This window comes from Protopterus annectens, chromosome 16.part0 (assembly GCF_019279795.1).
Source record: "Protopterus annectens isolate FY-2018-M chromosome 16.part0, PAN1.0, whole genome shotgun sequence".
Lineage (NCBI taxonomy): Eukaryota > Metazoa > Chordata > Ceratodontiformes > Protopteridae > Protopterus > Protopterus annectens.
The window spans coordinates 423,166,884-423,186,606 of NC_056750.1; the positions used below are offsets into that span (position 1 = coordinate 423,166,884).

General features: G+C 44.2%; 1 protein-coding gene across 1 annotated transcript in view; it reads right to left on the reverse strand.

The window, feature by feature from the left end:
* Positions 1-15,600: 15,600 nt before the first annotated feature.
* RABEPK (Rab9 effector protein with kelch motifs) overlaps positions 15,601-19,723 on the reverse strand; it is a 1,512,433-nt gene continuing 1,508,310 nt past the window's right edge. Inside the window, exon 8 of the mRNA XM_044058697.1 lies at positions 15,601-16,653. Within this exon, the coding sequence (XP_043914632.1) occupies positions 16,307-16,653 (347 nt within the window). The 3' untranslated portion in view covers positions 15,601-16,306. The remainder of the gene's footprint in view (positions 16,654-19,723) is intronic.

Here is a 19,723-nt window from a genome sequence, read left to right on the forward strand (position 1 = left end):
AGCCTTCTCCATGAGGTCAACCAAGAGTCTTTCTGAGCAGGATGTGTTGTGGCTTGTTGACCAGTTGCTTGTGGCCAGAGGTCTCTCTCCACCATCAAAGTCCACGTTCCCTCATTCAGGTGAGCGTATTTTGCCTCAAACTCCAACGTACACTCCCTCCTTCGACTTCCACTTAAGTCTCGAAGCCTATTACTCTGACAACAGCTTCCCTCTCTCTGACTCCAATAGTGGATCTCACTTTGGAACCAGAGTCGTCCATGTGGCCTTTGGTGCACTGGGCATCGGGCTCTTCTTAGGCCAGTGGCTGTGCTGTTGGGGAGGGCATTCCTGGCTCCACTCCGATTTTTTCTATGGCACCTTCCAGGGATGCTCTCTTATGGCTCACGGTCCTCTTGAGACTCCTGGTCTGGGGGCGGGCTCGTCAGGGCGGGGTGTGACCCGGTTCCAAGGTTGTCATGCTGGGTTCCGGGCTCCCATTCCTCCTTGGGCGGGCCAGCCTTCCAGGCCATGGATAGGGCACTTGCCTCCGCTGGCAAAGCTCATTTGTCAGAGTCTTCTCCCCCCTCTGTGCCGCAACTGCCACAAGCTTCAACTCCCGGACACCGGGCACAAGAGCCTCAGGTCTCTCCTACTCAGGAGACCCCCTCTTTGCAGTCTTCCCCAGAACCTCCCACTGAGGAAGCACCCCGCAAAGCATCATGTAAGAGGAAGCACAAGGACTCCACTGAGGAGTCATTGACTGAAGATACAGATTTTGATGATGGGGAATGGTCCCCATGGTCACCCTCTGATGAGGTGTCCTTTGGTGACAGCCTCGAGATCCTTAGAGTGGTGACTGGAAGCCCTCTAATCCTTCCTCTGAGGAATCCATATTCCTGCAGGCTTTTTGTGCCCGGCCCCCTACCTCCTGGGTCACCCTGCCTGCCGATGAGCTCGTCCAGCTCATCGTGCAGAGCGCAGGGAAGGCTCCTGATACCATGGAAGCAATACCTAAGAGGCCAGATAAAATATTATCTCCCCCCCGCTGAGCACCCCCACTGGTCACGTGCTCTTCAGTAGATGCTATGGTGATGGCAGCTGCCACTAAGAAGGATTTGGCAGAAGACAGCCAAACTGTCCATCTGCCCAACAAGGAGTCATGGGCAAATGACAGATTAGGGAAGTGTGTGTTTGCTTCACCAACCTTCGCTGTAAGGTCTTTGAATTATATGGCACATTTTACCAGGCTTCAGCAAGAGCTTATCAACCAGCTCTCTGAAACCTTGATAGGAGCTGTTTCTGATGAAGTCCGTGATAATGTGGCTTCTCAGAGAGCCACCCTAGAGTCCATTTCCAACTCTTCCATGCATCTTATTTCTCACGCAATGGAAGGGGCAGCTAGAGTGGCAGGCATAGCTATAGTCGCCAGACAACATACTTGGATGCGCCTTTGTGACTTTGCAGACTCCTTTAAGGCTTCCTTCATGAATGCCCCTATAGAGGCAGCTTCTTTGTTTGGCCCAAAAGTCAAGGATACACTGGCATTGCACGAACAAGATGGCAAGACCTTGTCTGCCGTTGGTGTCAGATACTCCACTCCTCAGCGATTCTATTCCAGAAATCAGAGTAGTGGAAAGATCTGGCACAAGAAATCACAGGGTTCTTTCCGGGATGCACGTGCCATGTTTTCCCCTAGAGGCAAAGGGGGAAACTCCAATGGAAGATGCCCCTTTCGAGGCAGAGGAGGTTCATGAAATTGGGGTCCAAGAGATTCTTTCTATGGCCAACTCTATCAGCGCTCCTGAAGCATTGCCTGACTTCTCACCTCTGGAAGTTGTTGGGGGTCATTTCTTCTTGTACCCTGCTGCCTGGCAAAACATAGCAACCAACTCTTGGGTACAACGGATTATATCCAGAGGCTATCACATCCCCTTCCATCTTTGTCAAGAGTGTTACCCGACATTCCACCCAGTCAAAGGGAAACAGCAGCACATGAAATCAAAAAGCTGCTACAAAAAAGAGTCATCCAGACGGTCCCCCCAGACCAGATAGGATCCGGATTTTACTCAAGGCTCTTTTTAGTGCCAAAAAAGACAGGGAACTGGAGACCAATTCTGGATCTCAGTACACTAAACAAATTTGTAAAAACAGAGAAATTCCTGATGGCCATGGTTCAGTCTAACCTTCCTCTTCTGGAAGAAGATGATTGAATGTGCTCTGTAGATCTTCAAGATGTGTATTACCACATAAAAATGGAAAAACGCTCAAGAAGATACCTCCGCTTCCCTAGAGGAGCCAGTCACTACCAGTTTTGAGCCCTGCCCTTTGGTCCCTCTACAGCCCCCAGAGTGTTCACAAAATGCATGGCAGTGGTTATCGCTCACTGGCGACTTCAAGGATTCCAGGTATTTCCATATCTAGATGACTGGCTCCTTAACGCCCTCACCAAGCGTCTACTGGAAGAAGCCCTGTAGTATACTCTCTTAACAACTCGAAGCCTGGGAATCACAATAAACTGGAAGAAATCCAAAACAACCCCAACTCAGTCTTTGGAATTCATAGGGGTACTGTTGGACACGAGAACTTGCACAGCATCCCTTTCAGAACACAGACTTCAGAGAATAAGACAAGTTCAACAGCTGCTCTGTCACCACAAATCCGCAGCTCGATCTGTACTTCAGCTATTGGGGTCAATGGCAGCTTCGATTACCATTGTTCTTCCAGCCAGACTCCACATGAAACTTCTTCAATGGCTACTTCTCACTCAGTGGTACCCTCTACAACATCCTCTGTCTTTTCAAATAAGTGTAACTCAGAGAGGCAAGCAAGATTTACTCTGGTGGAGTCTCAACATCCCCAACAATGGTCTTGCCCTTTCAACCCCATCAACCAATAGCCACGGTGACCATGGATGCCTCCCTGATGGGGTGGGGGGGCTATGTCAGGGAGACTCGGTCCAAGGCAACTGGTCAGAGACAGAGGCCCTTTTGCATATCAATGTCCTAGAACTGAGGGCGGTGTTTCTAGTGTTATAAGCATTTCATTCCATCCCTTCGTCAGGGACTATTGTGATCCAATCAGACAACATGTCAATGGTCTGGTACATCAACAAACAAGGGGGCACCAGATCTTACCCATTATGCCGAGAGGCCTTGAGAATATGGCAATGGGCGACAGCTCACAACTGCTTTCTGACTGCAACACACATTCCAGGGAACTCCAACGTAATAGTGGACAAATTGAGCAGGTGCATTCTACAGCCTCACCAGTGGTCCCTCAATCCTCTGATAGCGGCAAAAATCTTCAACCACTGGGGCCAGCCTTGCTGCAACCTATTTGCCTCCCCAACCAACTACAAATGTGGCAATTACTTTGCCCAATACCCCCTCGGGGACAGTCACCAAGGGACACTCTAGTCCACGTTTGACCCTCGGGTCTTCTTTATGCCTATCCTCCTCTCCCATCATTTCCCAATTTCTAAAGGAAACACAACAGTTGAAGAGCAAAGTGATCCTCATTGCTCCATACTGGCCTCGACAAGTCTGGTTTAACTTCCTCTGGCCTCACCTACTAGATCAACCATGGATCCTCAATAAATCCCCAATGCTGATCTCCCATCCACAGGGTCTGATTCACCCCAATTTAACAACCCTGAAACTGACAGCTTAGTTTCTCCACTTCTTATGACTGCTAGGCATGAAAACCTTTCATCCCCTGTGCACAATATTCTTATTGCATCTCATAAATTGTCCACCAGACTAATCTATCTTACAAAATGGAAGAGGTTCTCTCTATGGGCAGCAGATAAGCAAATAGACCCCCTGTCATCCCCAGTCTCGGTGGTATTGGATTACTTATCACATTTTTTCCACTCTGGGGTGTCTGCCTCTACTATCCGTGTACATTTAGCTGCTATCTCAAATTTTCATACTGGTTTTCAAGATTCTTCACTTATGTCACACAGACTCTGTAAGACTTTCTTGAAAGGGGTTATCCACCTAAAACCTCCCTTTAGAGAACCCATACAACCTTGGGATTTGGCTTTGATTCTGCAAGCTTTAACAGCTCCACCCTTTGAACCTGCGTCTTCTTGTGATGTAAGATATCTCTCTTGGAAAACGTTGTTTCTGATTGCAATCACATCGGCCAGGCGATTGTCAGAACTTCAGGGCTTATGCATACAACCTCCCTATCTTATCTTCCATACGGATAGGATATCACTGAGAACCAATTCTACCTTTTTACCAAAAGTGGTGTCAGAGTGATCAACCAGTCTCTTGATCTCCCAGTGTTCTTTCCTAACCATTCTAACAAAAGAGAGTATTGCCTCCGCTCCTTGGATGTTCATAGGCAAATACTATTTTACCTGGATAGAACAAAATCTACCCGTAAATCAGACCAACTGTTTCTGGCTTTTTCTGGACCCAGACGGGGTCATCCTGTATCACATGTTACACTGGCTTCATGGTTGAGAAACTGTATCACCTTTATCTAAAAGAAAAACAATCTCACCTTGCCTCATAGAGTCAAAGCAAATTCTACAAGATCTATGGCAACTTCAGCAGCTTTCTATGCTAAGGCGTCCCTCAATGATATTTGTTCAGCTGCAACTTGGGCCAAACCTCATACCTTTATTCTTAATTACAAATTGGACTTGGCCTCCAGAGGTAGAGCTTCCTTTGGCTCCATGGTGCTCAGGAATGTCCTTCCATGAGGGCCACCCAGGAATACAGGTAGCTGGGGACTGTGTCCCATCAGTAAGGAATGAACCAAGATTAAAATCAGATAAAGAAGTAATGTCTTGCCATAATGTTCCATCTGTGTTATTGATCTTCGTTCATTCATTACTTCCCACCCTCCGTCCCCCCTTCCGGAGGTTCTTGGTTGATTTCATGTACTCCTTTCTTGTAGGTCTGTTATGAACAGAGGTAGCCTTTCTTTTTATCTATCAGCTTGCAAACTTGATCTGAGGTAACAGGGAGTGGAGCATTCTGAGTAGGATGTTGGCTTGAGAGTTTTTGGCTGACGCGAGTTTGATATTGGCAGGCTCGGTTCCAAGAATGGAACCAATAACCCATCAGTAATGAATGAACGAAGATCAACAACACAGATGGAACGTTATGGTAAGACATTACTTCTTTTTATGAACACATCTATTCAAATCCCAGTTATTAGTTACAATTTAGCTGCTCTAATTTTAAGAAGTGAGGTTATGGAAATATTGTCATTAAGACCTGGGTAGAAACTGGCTTGCAAAGTAACTTGCCACCATAATTCTTGATTTTCGATTCTTGTTTCCCATGGTCCTCCCCTTACATCATTTTTTATTTTTTCTGATACAAAAAATAAAAACCTTGCTTGTGGGCTTATCCTAATGTGTTTAAACAGAGAGTTATGTTCAGGGTCTATATTATAAACACAAACGTTTACTTACCCGAATACCTAAACGTAGACATATATTCCGTGAACCACAAATACACCAAACGCCCTAAACCGCGAAATTCAAAAAGTCGAACTGTCATAGTTGTCCCACCCCACCGCCCGCTACATACTACCTACACAAACTAAATAAACCACATACATACACTAACCAAAACCCTACTTCTGACCCTACACTAAATCTTGCATATACCACCATGTATGCACTTAACTTACCCACACCCTAACCCTATAGTCTGTAACTATCGCACACTTGCCTTAAAAAGCTAAAACCAAAAAAACTAAATAATCCACACACATACACTTAACAAAACACGACTTCTAACCCTACACTAAATCTAACATACATTACCATCTATTCACTTACCTTAACCCGCACCCTAACCCTAAGGTCTGTAACTATCGCACACTTACCTTACGGAGCTACACCACAGAAGGGCCGACCATGACAATTCGACGTTTCCAATTTCGTGCTTCTGGACGATCGGTTTTCGCAGTTTGATGAACATGTGTCGAAGTTTAGACTTTCGGGTAAGTAAACATTCGTGCTTATAATATAGACCATTATTTTCATTTTTACTATGAATGTCATAATAATGTTCATAAATCCTTTTCTTAAGCTTGTACCCTGTTTTGCCCATGTAAAATGCTTCACATTGATAAAAAAGAGCAAAGTAGACTAGACCAAAGGAAATGCAATTAGAGAAACTCTTGCCTTCAATTGTTCTATCTCTACAGGCCAGATGGACCCTCAAAAATATAAAAGCAGTGGGAACAGGCACCACATTTAAAGAGTACAGTTGTGTACACTTACCATAAATGTAGATGTTCAAGTGTATTCACTGTTGCAGTCATGCAGTCATCACACTTGGGTTATCTGCCTGCAGGTAGCCCTCAGTTGGCCCAAATACCAGAGACTTAGTATTTCTGTGTCAGTTGCTGTCGATCCAGGTCTGACGTCAGGTCGTCAGAGGTATAAAAACAGGCAGCCAATGCCATTACATCAATTTTTCTTGCCCCAAATGTCAGGAGCCCCTCAATAGGGAGTTAAGCTATGGTGGGAAAATCTCCACCAGTAAAAAGTAAATACCAATAGCAATACCCCTGCAAGGGGTGACTAATATGCACATAGATGAGAGAGACAGAGAGAGAGAAGGGGGATGGAGGGAGGGAAACCAGGACTGCAACAGTGAATACACTTGAACATCTACAATTATGTTAAGTGTACACAACTGCACTATGTTCTTCATGTTTCACTGTTGCAGTCATCACACTTGGGTTGATTCCCAAAGCTGAAGAAAGGGTGGAGGCAGTCAAGAAGAGTTTTGGCTGGCTAGTATGCCCTGCAGGACTGCAGTTGCAAAACCCACCCTGGATTTGGAAAATATAGGCAGGTGGTAATGCTTGGTGAATGCGTGTACAGAACTCCAGATAGCAGCCTCCAGAATGTCTCTGGTAGGGACTCCCCTGAGGAATGCTGTATAGGTAGAAATTGTCCTAGTGAAATGTGTTCTGACCCCCTGAGGGGTTGGTTTCCCATTGTGTTTGTAGCAGAAATGGATACAGTGTGCTATCCATTTGGAAACTGTCTGTTTTGAAATGGCCTTGCCCTCTGCCCCTGGTGCAAAACTGAGTAATAACTGGTCAGATTTCCTGAGGGGCTTAGTCCTATCCAGGTAGAATCTGAGCTGTCTGTGCACGTCCAAGGAGTGCAGGATCCTTTCCCCTTTATTTTGAGGATTAGGGAAGAAGGTTGGCAAATGGATAGATTGGTTGAGGGCCACACTGGACACGACTTTAGGCATAAAGGAATGATTAGTCCCGAGGGAGGCCCTGTCAGCATGAAAAATAATGAAGGGTTCCATGGCCATAAGTGCTTGAAGCTCAGACACTCTTCTAGCTGAAGTGATGGCCAAGAGTAATGCTGTTTTCCAAGAGAGGTATTTTAACTCTGCTGATGCTGCAGGCTCAAAAGGGGGTAGTGTGAGCTTTTCCAGTACAAAGTTAAGGTCCCAAGCAGGGGTGGGTGCTCTCCTTGGTGGCCTTAAGTTGTTAGCTCCATCTCAGGAACTGTTTGATGACAGGGTGAGAGAAGGGGGGTGGCTCAGAGTTGTAATGAGCCGAGATGGCAGAGGCATGGATCTTAATGGAGGAGAAGGATATACCTCTGTGGAATAGATCTGCTAAGTAATCCAGGATTAGATGTAGGGAGGGCAGAGTTGTGTTCTCCTTCAGACTGAATCTAAGAGCAATACCTTTTCCACTTAGCATAGGATTTCCTTGTACTGGGTCTTCTGGCTTTAAGAATGATGTCCAGCACCTGCTTGCTTAGGCTGGTCACTGGGGGAGAATTCAAGGAATAAGCCAGGCTGCAAAGCACTACACCCTCACTCCCCACTGGCCCTTGTTTTCAATTATAAAGGAATTCCCAATATTATTCTAGCATGTCCAAAGATCAGTTGTCAATCTCCTCTCCAGTCCAGCTGGTGAATCTGGGAATCTTGAGGCAATGTTACAACTGCCTCATGTACACAGACAACCCTCTCCTCCTCCCAACAAATTCCAACACATGTGAGAGATGCAACCATATAGCCAAACTGGAGGCTAAGCTCTCTCAACTCAGTACTGGCATAACCAGTCAGGAGGAGAAGGAAACCACACTCACTACAATTCCAGTCTCACATAGACCTACCACGACAGCAAACCAAACACATAATCACATAAAGACATACTCAGAGGCTCTAAATAAAGATCTGCCTAAGCAGCAGAGACCTCCAAAGCAGACACCCAAGCAACCGCTACCCCAAAACAAAACACGTGCAACACATATCTCACAAAGCCAGTGTGCCGAACAGTCACAGCCCTTAAGACTAAACAACACACCTGATACACTTGTAATAGGTGACTCTATCATCAGGCACACTGACGTCCCGCTCACCAGGCTGAACAAGGAGACGGTCACGGTGAGCAGCCTGTCGGGCGCTAGGATCCGCCACATAACACAAGCACTCAGGTCACTCCAAGGCAAGTACAAATATGACTCAGTCATTGTCCATGCTGGTGTGAATGACCTGAGACGTACCTCCCTGGACTACATGAAAAGAGACATAGAGGAGCTCTCTGAGCATGTAGCCCAGGCCGGTATGACCCTGACCTTGAGTAGCATCTTACCCTCACCAAGAATGATGCCACAATATGAAGACAAGATGATCAATTTCAACAATTGGCTTAAGTACTGGTGTCATTCAAAGGGGATCCAAAGCCTGTCAGCTTGGGATAATATGCTCGACAAGCCACGATGCTTCGCTAGGGACGGCTTGTACCTGTCACCCCTAGGCTTTTGGATATTGGCAAAGGCTCTTGCTACCCCCATAGTGCCTTTTTCAGGCAAGGCTCAAAAGACAAACCCACCTCCATAGGTATCACAAGGGATAAGAAACTAAGAGTAATGCTACTCAACGCCAGAAGTCTAAACCTCAAGATGCACGCACTCGAAACTCTCCTTAGCATGGAGAACATCGATATCTGTGCAGTAACAGAAACCTGGTTCAGGGCTCCCGAGAGCACCCCAGCACTACCAGGTTATACCTCATACCATGCTTTTCGGCCCCAAAACTTGGACCGAACCACAAAAGGAGGGGGAGTATTGATATTCATCAAAGATACCCACACCTCCAAGTTGGTGGCAAAGCACGAAGCATCAGAGACTATCCATGTGCAACTAACAGTGGGTAAAACTGCCTTCCAGTTTATAGCCTGCTACAGACCACCCTCCCAAACCCAGGAACCCCACTCGGCCTTCCTGAGAACACTGGAAAATATGAAGGTCTCTCCAAACACCATTATATTGGGCGACTTCAACTACCCAAACATAGACTGGGAGCATTACTCTAGCTCCAACACCCTACCCCAAAGGTTCCTAGAATTTATAAACTCAAATGCTATGGAACAACTTGTTACCACTCCCACAAGAGGGGAAAACATACTGGACCTGATCATCACCAACATGGGGACTCTATGCTCCAGACCAGAAGTGTATCCCTCACTGGTAAGATCAAACCATAAACTAATCTCACTGCATATTCACATCCCAACCCCACCCCCTGCCCAGAAAACCACAATGAAAAACTTCTCTAAAGCAAATTTCACACTCCTCAAAACCGAGGTGGAATCCTTCAAAGCCCCCGGGCCTGTGGAAAATACGGCCCAGACCGCAGAATCCTTTATAAACGCATTCTATGAACACCTTCAGGAATGCATGGATCATGCAATCCCAAATAAAACCAAGACCCAATCCTCCAAAGGCAGACGTCCTGTCTGGTGGACCCCAGCCATAAACAAACTATACAATAGAAGGAGGAAGCTACTAAATGATAGAGCAAAATCCCAAAAAGGGAAGGCATCACTGATCAGTATTAGCAAAAAACTACGGGCACTCATAAAATTGTCTAAGGCCATCTTCGAGAGAAAAATTGCACAGGACACTAAGGATAATCACAAGGCTTTCTTTAGTTATGTTAGGAACCTGGGTGGTAATTCCCAGATATGCTCAGAATTAGTCCAAAAATGACAAAAAAATACACCGAACCCACAGACATTGCCAACATCCTAGCTGACAGGTTCAGCGCAAACTTCTCCCCCCCCTCCCCACCAAAAGGGCAAATATCTATCCCAGCAGAGTGCTGCCCCCCTGACATCTCAGATGCTCAGGTAAGAGCCGCCCTCTCCAAAGCAAAAAATACAGCATCAATGGGACCAGACGGTGTCCCGGGCTGCGTCCTACATGAACTCCAAGAAGTGCTAAACCCAAACATAAAACTACTGTTCAATCTCAGCCTTACTACAGAATATGTGCCAAAAGAGTGGCGTACAGCAACAGTGGTCCCTCTCCATAAAGGTGGTGCCTCAACGGATCCTGGAAACTATCGCCCCATAAGCCTGACTAGCTTGGTCTGCAAACTATGGAAAGGATCATCATGGACCTCATAAATAAAGATATTGGGGACCTACAGACACTGTATCCTACCCAGTTCGGCTTTGTTAAGGGCAGATCCTGCCTCTTAAACCTGGTTGATTTCTTTGAAACAGTCACCAAGGCCATTGACGAGGGGAAGGTGGTCCACACAGCCTACCTGGACCTCGCAAAAGCCTTCGATACAATACCCCACTCGGGCATTATAGATAAGCCCACCAGCTTAAATATAAACCCCTATGTCACTAGATGGATTGCAAACTGACACAAGGACAGAACCCACATGGTTAGAATTGCTGGAGCCATGTCAGACTCCAAACCAGTTACAAGTGGTGTCCCACAAGGCTCAGTCCTGGGACCTCTCTTGTTTGGTATATATTTCTCGGAGGTACAGGCCAACATGGAAGGACTGTGGCTGACCAAGTTCGCAGATGACTGCAAACTGGGCGCCATAATCGACTCTCCAGCCGACACAAGCATCCTCTAAAAGGGCCTCATAGAAACAGACAACTGGTGCCAGAGCCATGGCCTCAAGCTAAATGCCAAAAAGTGTATAGTCATCCCTTTGGCAAAAACAAAGTGCCCACAAATTACCACATAGGTGGTAATCCATTAAGTACAGAAGAAGTAATTAGGGACCTGGGGACCCAAATTGATAGCAATCTCTCATTTGACAACCACGTGGCCAAAGTGGTTAGAAAAACATTTTATATAGCCCACCTAATCATGAAGGGATTCACATCTAGATCAGGGGAGGTCATCGTGCCTCTTTACTCATCCCTCATCAGGCCCATAATTGAGTACAATGCCCCTTTTGGGATGTACCTTACCAGACACCTGCAGCAACTGGAAAGACCCCAAAAGTACCTCACCAAGAGGATCAAAGGGCTCAAACAGATGCCATATGCTGCCCGGTTAAAGAAACTCCAGCTCTACTCAGTGGCATACCGCCTGTTCAGAGGCGATCTGTGCCTGACGTATAAAGCCATGTCCAACCCGGAATTAATGGACATGCTGCACCTCAGAAAATCCAAATCCCATCAAGCTACGCGCTCGAGAGACTCAGCACTGAAATAAATAGGACATGCTGGAGGGACAGATTCATAACCCAGAGGCTCCCTTCACTCTGGAATAAAATCCCAGTCCAGGTTAGGCAGAGTCCCTCATTGACTCTCTTCAAGAGGGCATCCATGTTCCAGACCCTGCTGTGAGGTGTCCTGGTGCAGAATTTGCTGAGCTGGTGATTGCAGGGGGAGGCAAAGAGATCCACCTCTGGGGTCCCACATTGGATCAGAAGGCTGAAGGGACTGGGCTCTAATTGCCACTCGTGTGGGTCTAGGAGATTTCTGCTGAAGTCGTCTGCCAGTGAGTTTTGTTTGCCTGGCAGGAATTGAGCTTGCAGATGGACCTGCATGTCCAAGGCCGTGTTCCACAAGGCCATGGCTAGCCTGCAGAGTGGGTAAGAGTGGGTTCCTCCCTGCTTGTTGATGTACCATATAACTGTGGTGTTGTCTGTTTTTATTAGCAGGGGTCCTGGGGAGAGTAGAGATCTGAAAGCTGTTAGAGCGTACTGAACAGATAGCATCTCTTTTTTGTTGATGTGCAGATGAATTTGACTTGGGTTCCATTGGCCCTGAATGCACTTGTCATCCAGGTATGTCCCTCAGGCATAGTCTGATGTGTCTGTGGTTAGGGTCTGGGTGGCGTGGGGTTGAGTAAAGGGAAGTCCCTTGTTGTGGTTGCATGCTGCTGCCCACCAAAGAAACTCTGTCCTTAGACAAGATATGATAGGAATGAGTTTCCAGGTCCTAAGAATGTTGGCACCAAAGACTTTTTAAGTACCATTGAAGTTTCCTCATATACAGTCTGACATATGGAATTAGTAGGATGCATGAGGCCATGAACCCTAGGGCCTGCAGGATTTTCCTTGTGGATAGCTGGGGTCTGGTGGCCATTTGAGTGAAGCAGTTTGTCAGATAGGCTTGTTTTTCTGGAGTAAGGAATGTCATCTAGGATGATGTGTCCAAGCTTGCTCCCAGGAATACAATCTTTTGACTGGGGACTAGTTTTGATTTCATTTCATTGATGGTGTACCCCAGGGAGGTTAGAAGGTATTTTACAAATGTCAGGTGCTGCAACAGCATTTCCTGCCTGTCTGCCTGAATCAGGCAGTCGTCCAAGTATGAGTAAATTTGAATTGTTCTCTGTCTGCAGAAGGCAATGGCTGAGGCCAGGCATTTTTTGAATACTCTGGGAGCAGTGGATAAACCAAAGGGAAATGCAGACAACTGATAATGCACAGATCCTGCCCTGAAGCGTGAATATTTCCTGCATGAGTCCCTGATAGGGATGTGCAGATAGGCTTCTTTTAAGTGTAGGGTGGCTAACCAGGCATCTTTGGCCAGTATAGGAAGAAGCTGCTGCAGGGTGAGCATTTTAAATGTTGGTACCACCAGGAAGGTGTTTAGAATGGAAAGATGATTGGGCGCCAAGTGCCCTCTTTTCTGGGTACCAGGAAAAGTCTTGAATAGAACCCTTGACCTATCTGTTCCACAGGAACAGGCTGAATTGCCCTAATGGAGAGCAGGGATTGAACTTGGTTTAGTGCCTCTGCCCACTGGATTGGAGGAAGGTCTGGGAACCCTTTTGGGGATGGCAGTGAGTGGAAGTAAAATTTGTACCCCTGGGATACGATGTTGAGGACCCATCTGTCTTTGGTGATGGAAGTCCAGTTTTTTGCATGATAGGCAAGTTTTCCTCCTAGGGGCACGAGCAGTTGGGCAGTGGTGGGGAGTGGAGTTGAGACGTCATTGTGAATTCTTTCCGTAAGGGGGTGGCTTAGCACTCCCTATTTGTGAAGTGGAGGCACTCAATTGCTTAGATCTCTGCATACCATGAGACTGTATTCTGGGGGGTCTGTTTCCCCTGGGTCTAGTTTGAGATGGCTTTGAGGGGGCTGGAAAGGACCAATTTTTCAAGGGGCAATGCCTACTGAGTCTAGGAGGCTGTACTTGCAAGAAATATTTGACTGTCTGCATAGATTTAGCTTTTTCTTCCATCTTTTTAAGAACCTCTTCTGCTTTGATGCCAAACAGACTGTCCATGTTCAAAGGAGCGTCTAGTAATTTTGATTTGACATGGTCTAGCAAGGTCTGATCCTTAAGCCAAGCATGCCTTCTCAGTACAGAACCAGTGACTGCTGCCCTGCAAGATGCTTCTTGGGCGTCAAAGCCACATTGCAAAGTATGCTTGCTGATTTGGCTTGCAGAATACATAAGCTCTTGTAATTCTTTATTTTCTGCACAGTCTGTGAAGGTAGCAATTTTTTCTTAATAAGTTCCATAATATGTTGTTGGTACTTCAGCATGTGAAACTGGCAATTCAAAGCCCTAATGGCAAGAGTTGCAGAGATGTATACTTTCTTACCCCATCTGTCTAAAGCTCTGGAATCCCTGTCCAAAGGGGTGGGATTCTTAGCTGTAGTTGCTTTGATACCTTTAGGCCCCTGGGAGATGACCTCTGGGTCAGCAGTAGGATTTTTGAAAAGGAATTTGTGAGATTCAGGAACTCTGTAGTACCTGTCTGGTTTCCTAGGAGCACAGGGTAAAGTATCAGGAGTTAAACTGGATTCCATAAAGACATCATCCACAACATCCAGGACTGGGGGTATTGCTAAAAGCCTATGTTGTGGTAAATCTAGAAATTCTCTGAGTCTCTTTTTGGACTGAGGATAGTCTTGGCATTCCCAGTGGAAATGCTGTCAAAGTATGTAAGGTTTCACCAAAAGAAAAATCCTCTGGAGGAGAAGCAGAGGGAATGGATTCCTCTGCATCTGAATCCTCATAAGCAGATAAAGGCATGTCTTCATAATCAGATACCTCAGAGTCATCAGACTCTTGGTCTGTTAAAGCTGCTGGGGACAGGTCTCTTTTTCTCTTAGCAGGGGAAGGCTGGCTTCCCCTAATCAAAATAATAAGGTCTTCTGCCATTTTAATCATTTGATGTTGTGGCAAGGAAGCTGGTGGTTGAGTATGGGTCATCAGTTTCTTAGGTGCAGCATATACTCTTGGCCTTAGAAACTCTGTAGTTTTAGACAGAACTGAAGATGCAAATGAAGTCATCGGTTTGTGTCGAAGATTGGTAGTGCGAAGAACTTCCTTGGAAGCCAGTGCCTGCTCAGCTGCTCCGGACCAATCCAAAGTAGAGACATCCGCAGGTTCCATAGTCGAAGAACAGTCTCGCAGTGTACCGGACTCCGAAAGGGGCTCGGTAGAGGCCTGTGAATCCATTGAAGCGGGCATCAGGGGATGCAAAAGCGTCTCACTTAGTACTGTCGAACTGGTGACAAGCTTAACAGAAGTGGCATCGGCAGTTTTGGACCTGTGCTCTGTCTTATCCTTACATTTTTTCGGAAGATCGGTAGTCGGATGGCTTACCGAAGCCATTTCGGAATACGGAGATCGAGAACGAAAGTATTTAGTGACAATAAGGGCCCAACAAGGAATAGTTTGGGCGTTGAACAAGGTTCAAAACCGATAGCAAGGTACATCCAGATCTGGGCCTAAACAGGTGACGCAGTAAGAATGGAAATCTTGGTGTGGTATTTGCTTTCCACATGCAAGACAATTGTTAACTTTTTTTGACATAGGTTAGAGCAAGAAAAAAGGATCCCCAACTGGGTACTTAGCTTTAGAAGACTTAAGGATATTTCAATTCGGAAACGAAAACTCAGGTAGCGGCTGACCGGCACTCGTGCGAACTGCTTCTGCATCGGGCTCCTCAGCAAAAAAGACTGATGTAATGGCGTCGGCTGCCTGTTTTTATACCCTTGACAACCTGACGTCAGACCTGGAGCTACAGCAACCGACGCAGAAATACTAAGTCTCTGGTATTCAGGCCGACTGAGGATTACCTGCAGGCAGATAACCCAAGTGTGATGACTGCAACAGTGAAACACGAAGAACATTTACCTTTCCTTCTAACTTGAACCCCCAGTCTAAAGTCATTATGTCTCTCTATTAGGCCCTTTAAATTTTTGTATGATATATTTTTACTGAGCGTATGTTATTCAGAGAATGTACAAGTTCTTATGAATCCAGGCAACACACAATAACAACTAATAATCATTGTTGCTCATTTGTATAGTTAAACTTATTTGCATTTTTAATTGTCTAATATATAAGAGGCTGTGTCAGCATTAATTGTACATCTGATGAAGTCTTTGCAGGGAAACATGAAAATGCGGTGACCCAGTTAAGCGTTTATGGTATCTTATTTTATTTTATTCTGAAATAAAGTTGAATGACTTAGTCTGTGGACTCAAGGTATTTCCTACTTCCAAGTATATTTGTTTTGGATTTTGAGTGATATATAAACACCACCAAATACAAGTCTAAAAAGAAACCTCTTAAATAAGTAAAAAAAAACACACTTCTTCAAGGGCTAGACACCTCCTGTACCACATAATGTTATAAGTACTGCTCCACTATTCCCCGCTTATGTATTTTAACTCCAAGGTGGAGCCCAAATACTAAGAAAGATTCTCATATGTCTAATGTTGCGTAACCTTCAAGATAATATAAATAAACCTTTGGAAACAAAGTTTGCCAGAGAGCAAATTACTTGCAATTGCAAACAGTACTGCACAAATGTTGGCAATGCAAATCTACATATGCACTTAAAGTACATGCCTCTAATCCATGTGAAGCAGTCCAACTACATGTCCCTGTGAGCTAAATCAAATGTGATGAAATGCAATGTTATGTTCAGTGAAAACTGTTTGAGCCTATGTTTCACTAACCCTGGTGAAATGGCTATTTTTTAAAGGAAAGACAATTACAAGCAGTTGTTAAGATGCAAATATAGTTCATATGAAAGCAACAAGTAAAAAGTAAATCAGTTCCATACAGTTATCTGTTATTCAATAGCAGTAACAATACAGTCATTATACATTTCTCCATCAGTGTTCATACCCCCAAATATCAGACACAAGTAGAGACCTCTTTTATCTTGACTTGTAGATGTCTTTTCCTGATGTTTGGGGACCTGGTGCTTTGAATCAGTTTTTTCAGATTCTTCTTCTGTTGAAAATGTTTGCTTTTTAAGATCCTCACCTGTACTTACAGTTTTGGAGTCTTCTAAATAACATGTAGCTCTGTGAGCCTCAAGGAATGGAATCTTCCAAGGAATTATACACATTGAATGGTCAAGCCTGCTAGATGGCAAAGCTGAAACAAATTTTACAAGACTCCAGCATCTTGTCTCTGTTTCAAAAGAGGAAAAAATAAGTTTGGTAATACATGTTAGTAAGATTTGTTCTAACTTGCAAAAAAGTTTGCTATAAACCAGCGTTTCAAATGTTCACAGTCATATTACGTTTACACCCTTCTTGCAGCATGCATCTGATTATCCCTTAAATAGCTAAAACATTACCCAGAATTCTTAACAATACTTAAAACTGTCAAGCATTGCTTCTTGCATCTGTAGTCACCTATATGTTTTTCTTCTAATGTTTTCATCCTAGCCATTCCCATCCACTGAATTGTGAACACCAATGATCTTAGTCTGTTTATCTTGGCCAGACTGGCAGAAGCAAAAGGAAAGGCTTCAATTAATTGTGTTTCATCAATTAGTTCTCATTTACACCTTCACTGTGAAAAACTGTACACGACTTGCTGGACACCAATGCTTGCAATACAGAAATCCTAGAAGAGGTTATCATTTGCCATGAAGATAACTAGAAGCCACAGCAGAAGTATTCTCCAAAAGTGGCAATGACAATTTTCAATCAAAAACTTGAGAACCAAACAGGAGTTTGAATGCTGAGGAGGCCTAAGATATGGATTATTTTGTGGTGATATTGAGCTAAATCCAAGCTTGAAAAGATATACAAAAGTGACATTAAGTCAAAATCACATTATCTGTTTACCTTAATTTTTAAGATGCAGAAGCCAGTAATGGAACGGATGGGGATTGGTGGCAATAAGCTCAATTAGAAGGCCTTCCCAAATATCAGAACAGATAGGCTTTTGTAAATTATGGACAGTCTTTCAGTGGAAGATGTCTTTTTTAAGAAGGACTTAGCAGTACATACGCAGGTTAAGTTAGAGAATAGAATCACGGAAGTGAAGGCTGAGCAAAAAGCTATGCTGCTATCCACAGAGAGGTTCACTGAACTGCTAAAGAAAACCAACAGAGTCTGAAGCACTAGATGTGGATGTCTGATAATTTATAAAGCACTGTAGAAGGCAGAAGCTCTAAATTACCAGGCTTCCAAAAAGAAATGAGAGCAGCATATGTATGAGTTCCTATCCAGTCAGCTACTCAGGATGTCAGGTGGAAAATGCAACCATGACCCATCAAGGAATGAATGCACCAGGTTGCTGCTGTCAAGGCTGAAAGAAGACTAATGCATGTCATCTGCAAGTTTTGTATTATCATGTCAAGTATTTTCACTTGTAAGCTAATGAGCATACAGGGCATATGCTAGTTAAAGGAAAAGGGTGATTTATGTCACATATTTGTTTTGGCTTCCTTATCAAAACAGGAAAGCTTATGCTACACTGTGGGATGAGAACTTCAGTGACGTAATATGAGAAGTCCTTATACAGAAAAAAATCAAGTTGATTTGTAGTGAAGTGATGCATCTCTTTAGCCTGAAAGCCACATGCAGCTGCTTGTTCTGGGACTAGGTTGATATGCAGTACTGATGTGTTCCAAGTCCAGTGATGTGAGGTAAAATGTGTGAATTGGGTGCCCTTGTTCAGCTCTTGTAAAAGCAGTGCACACCAGACACAAAGGAATATAAAAAGTCATGTTGTGGTGCACTGCGTCACATCATGGTATAAGAGTAAGATGTAGAATTTTGATTACATATGCAGCTGCAGAACGTTAGTGCACTACAGCTGCTTGAGTATGACTTACTCAGCAGGATTTCAGTAAGGCTGTGTTACCAAATTTGTATTTTGTGAACATTTTATTTATCATATTCTAAGAATGGCTGAATCCAATTAATTACATTTCCACATAATACAAGCAGAATGGCTGCACTGTGGATTTGGTACCGATGTTTACATTTGGAAGACAACTTGTTTATACAACTGTAGTAATTTTTTATGCAAGAAATATCACTTTTATGAAACCTCTTACATTTTTATATTAAGAGTTTCATTATTGGTTCATAGGTTAGTACTAGGCGTATTGCCTTTGTGGGCCATTTTAAGCCTAGCCATTTACCCCATCTGAGAATCAAACCCTGGACCTTGTGTTTGTAAGGTGAATACCTTAACCATTATGCCAACCCACCCTGTCTTTCTATCTTAGATTAACTGTTCAGTGACACTGACTGCAGCTGGTGTAGTGATAGAAATTTCCCTTGCCTCCCAATAAGCAACAACCCTGAAGTTGATTATAATATCTGAAGGATGCAGGGAGCTGTGATTGTTTGCACTGTTTTTAGGCCCATTTATGGTTATTCCACATGCCAAAAACATGCGCTTTATTATCTTGTTTGTTCCAATGGGTATGACACACAATAAAAGTTCAATCTGTCAGCTGGAATTCAGTGAACTGATATGGATCCACTGAAATGATAGCATACTGTGAATACTGATGGAAAAAAAACAAGTACCTTGTGTGGCAGTGAAATACTTTGGTCTTTTGAGTCACATGTAACCACTCAATTGGCGACTAGACTGGGATGCATTAATGGAGTTTGTCAGATCATTAAGGGTTCAGTGACAGAAGAAGACTTTGAAGAATGAAGAAGGGAGGGGGGTACTATACCAGTATTAATATGGAAGGGAAGATTTATGACTTAATGAGTTTTCTGCAGGACCTTAAAAAGGTGACGGGGAACAAAAAGGAAAATCGCCATGATTATTAATGATGCTTGTTGTGTATGTATATGTGTGTGATGTGCTCTTCTGATGCCTTTTGATGTTCGTAGTTATGTTGCGGAGTGTAATTCTGTAATTTACAGTTTTTTTAATTCTAATCTTGTTATCTTGGTAGTAGGTGATATGTATGCTATGTATCTAGGGAGTGCAAGCAGGACGATAAAGTGCAGAAGGTGGTCTACTATTCTTTCTCCTACTTGTTTTTCTCTATATCTCCCATCTTAATTTAATAAGAAAGGGAGAGTTCTCAAGTGTGACTGATGATTTAAAATGAGAGGAGATGGGATCTACTACTTTCAGATGGAAAATGAAACAATGGCAGAAACAGAGGAAAAGTTTAGTATCTGGTGAATAGCTGTGGTACCTACAAGCTACTGGGTGAATCAGAAACAGCCTTCTGGGTTCAGTAAAAAATGGAATTTTTTTTAAACTGGCT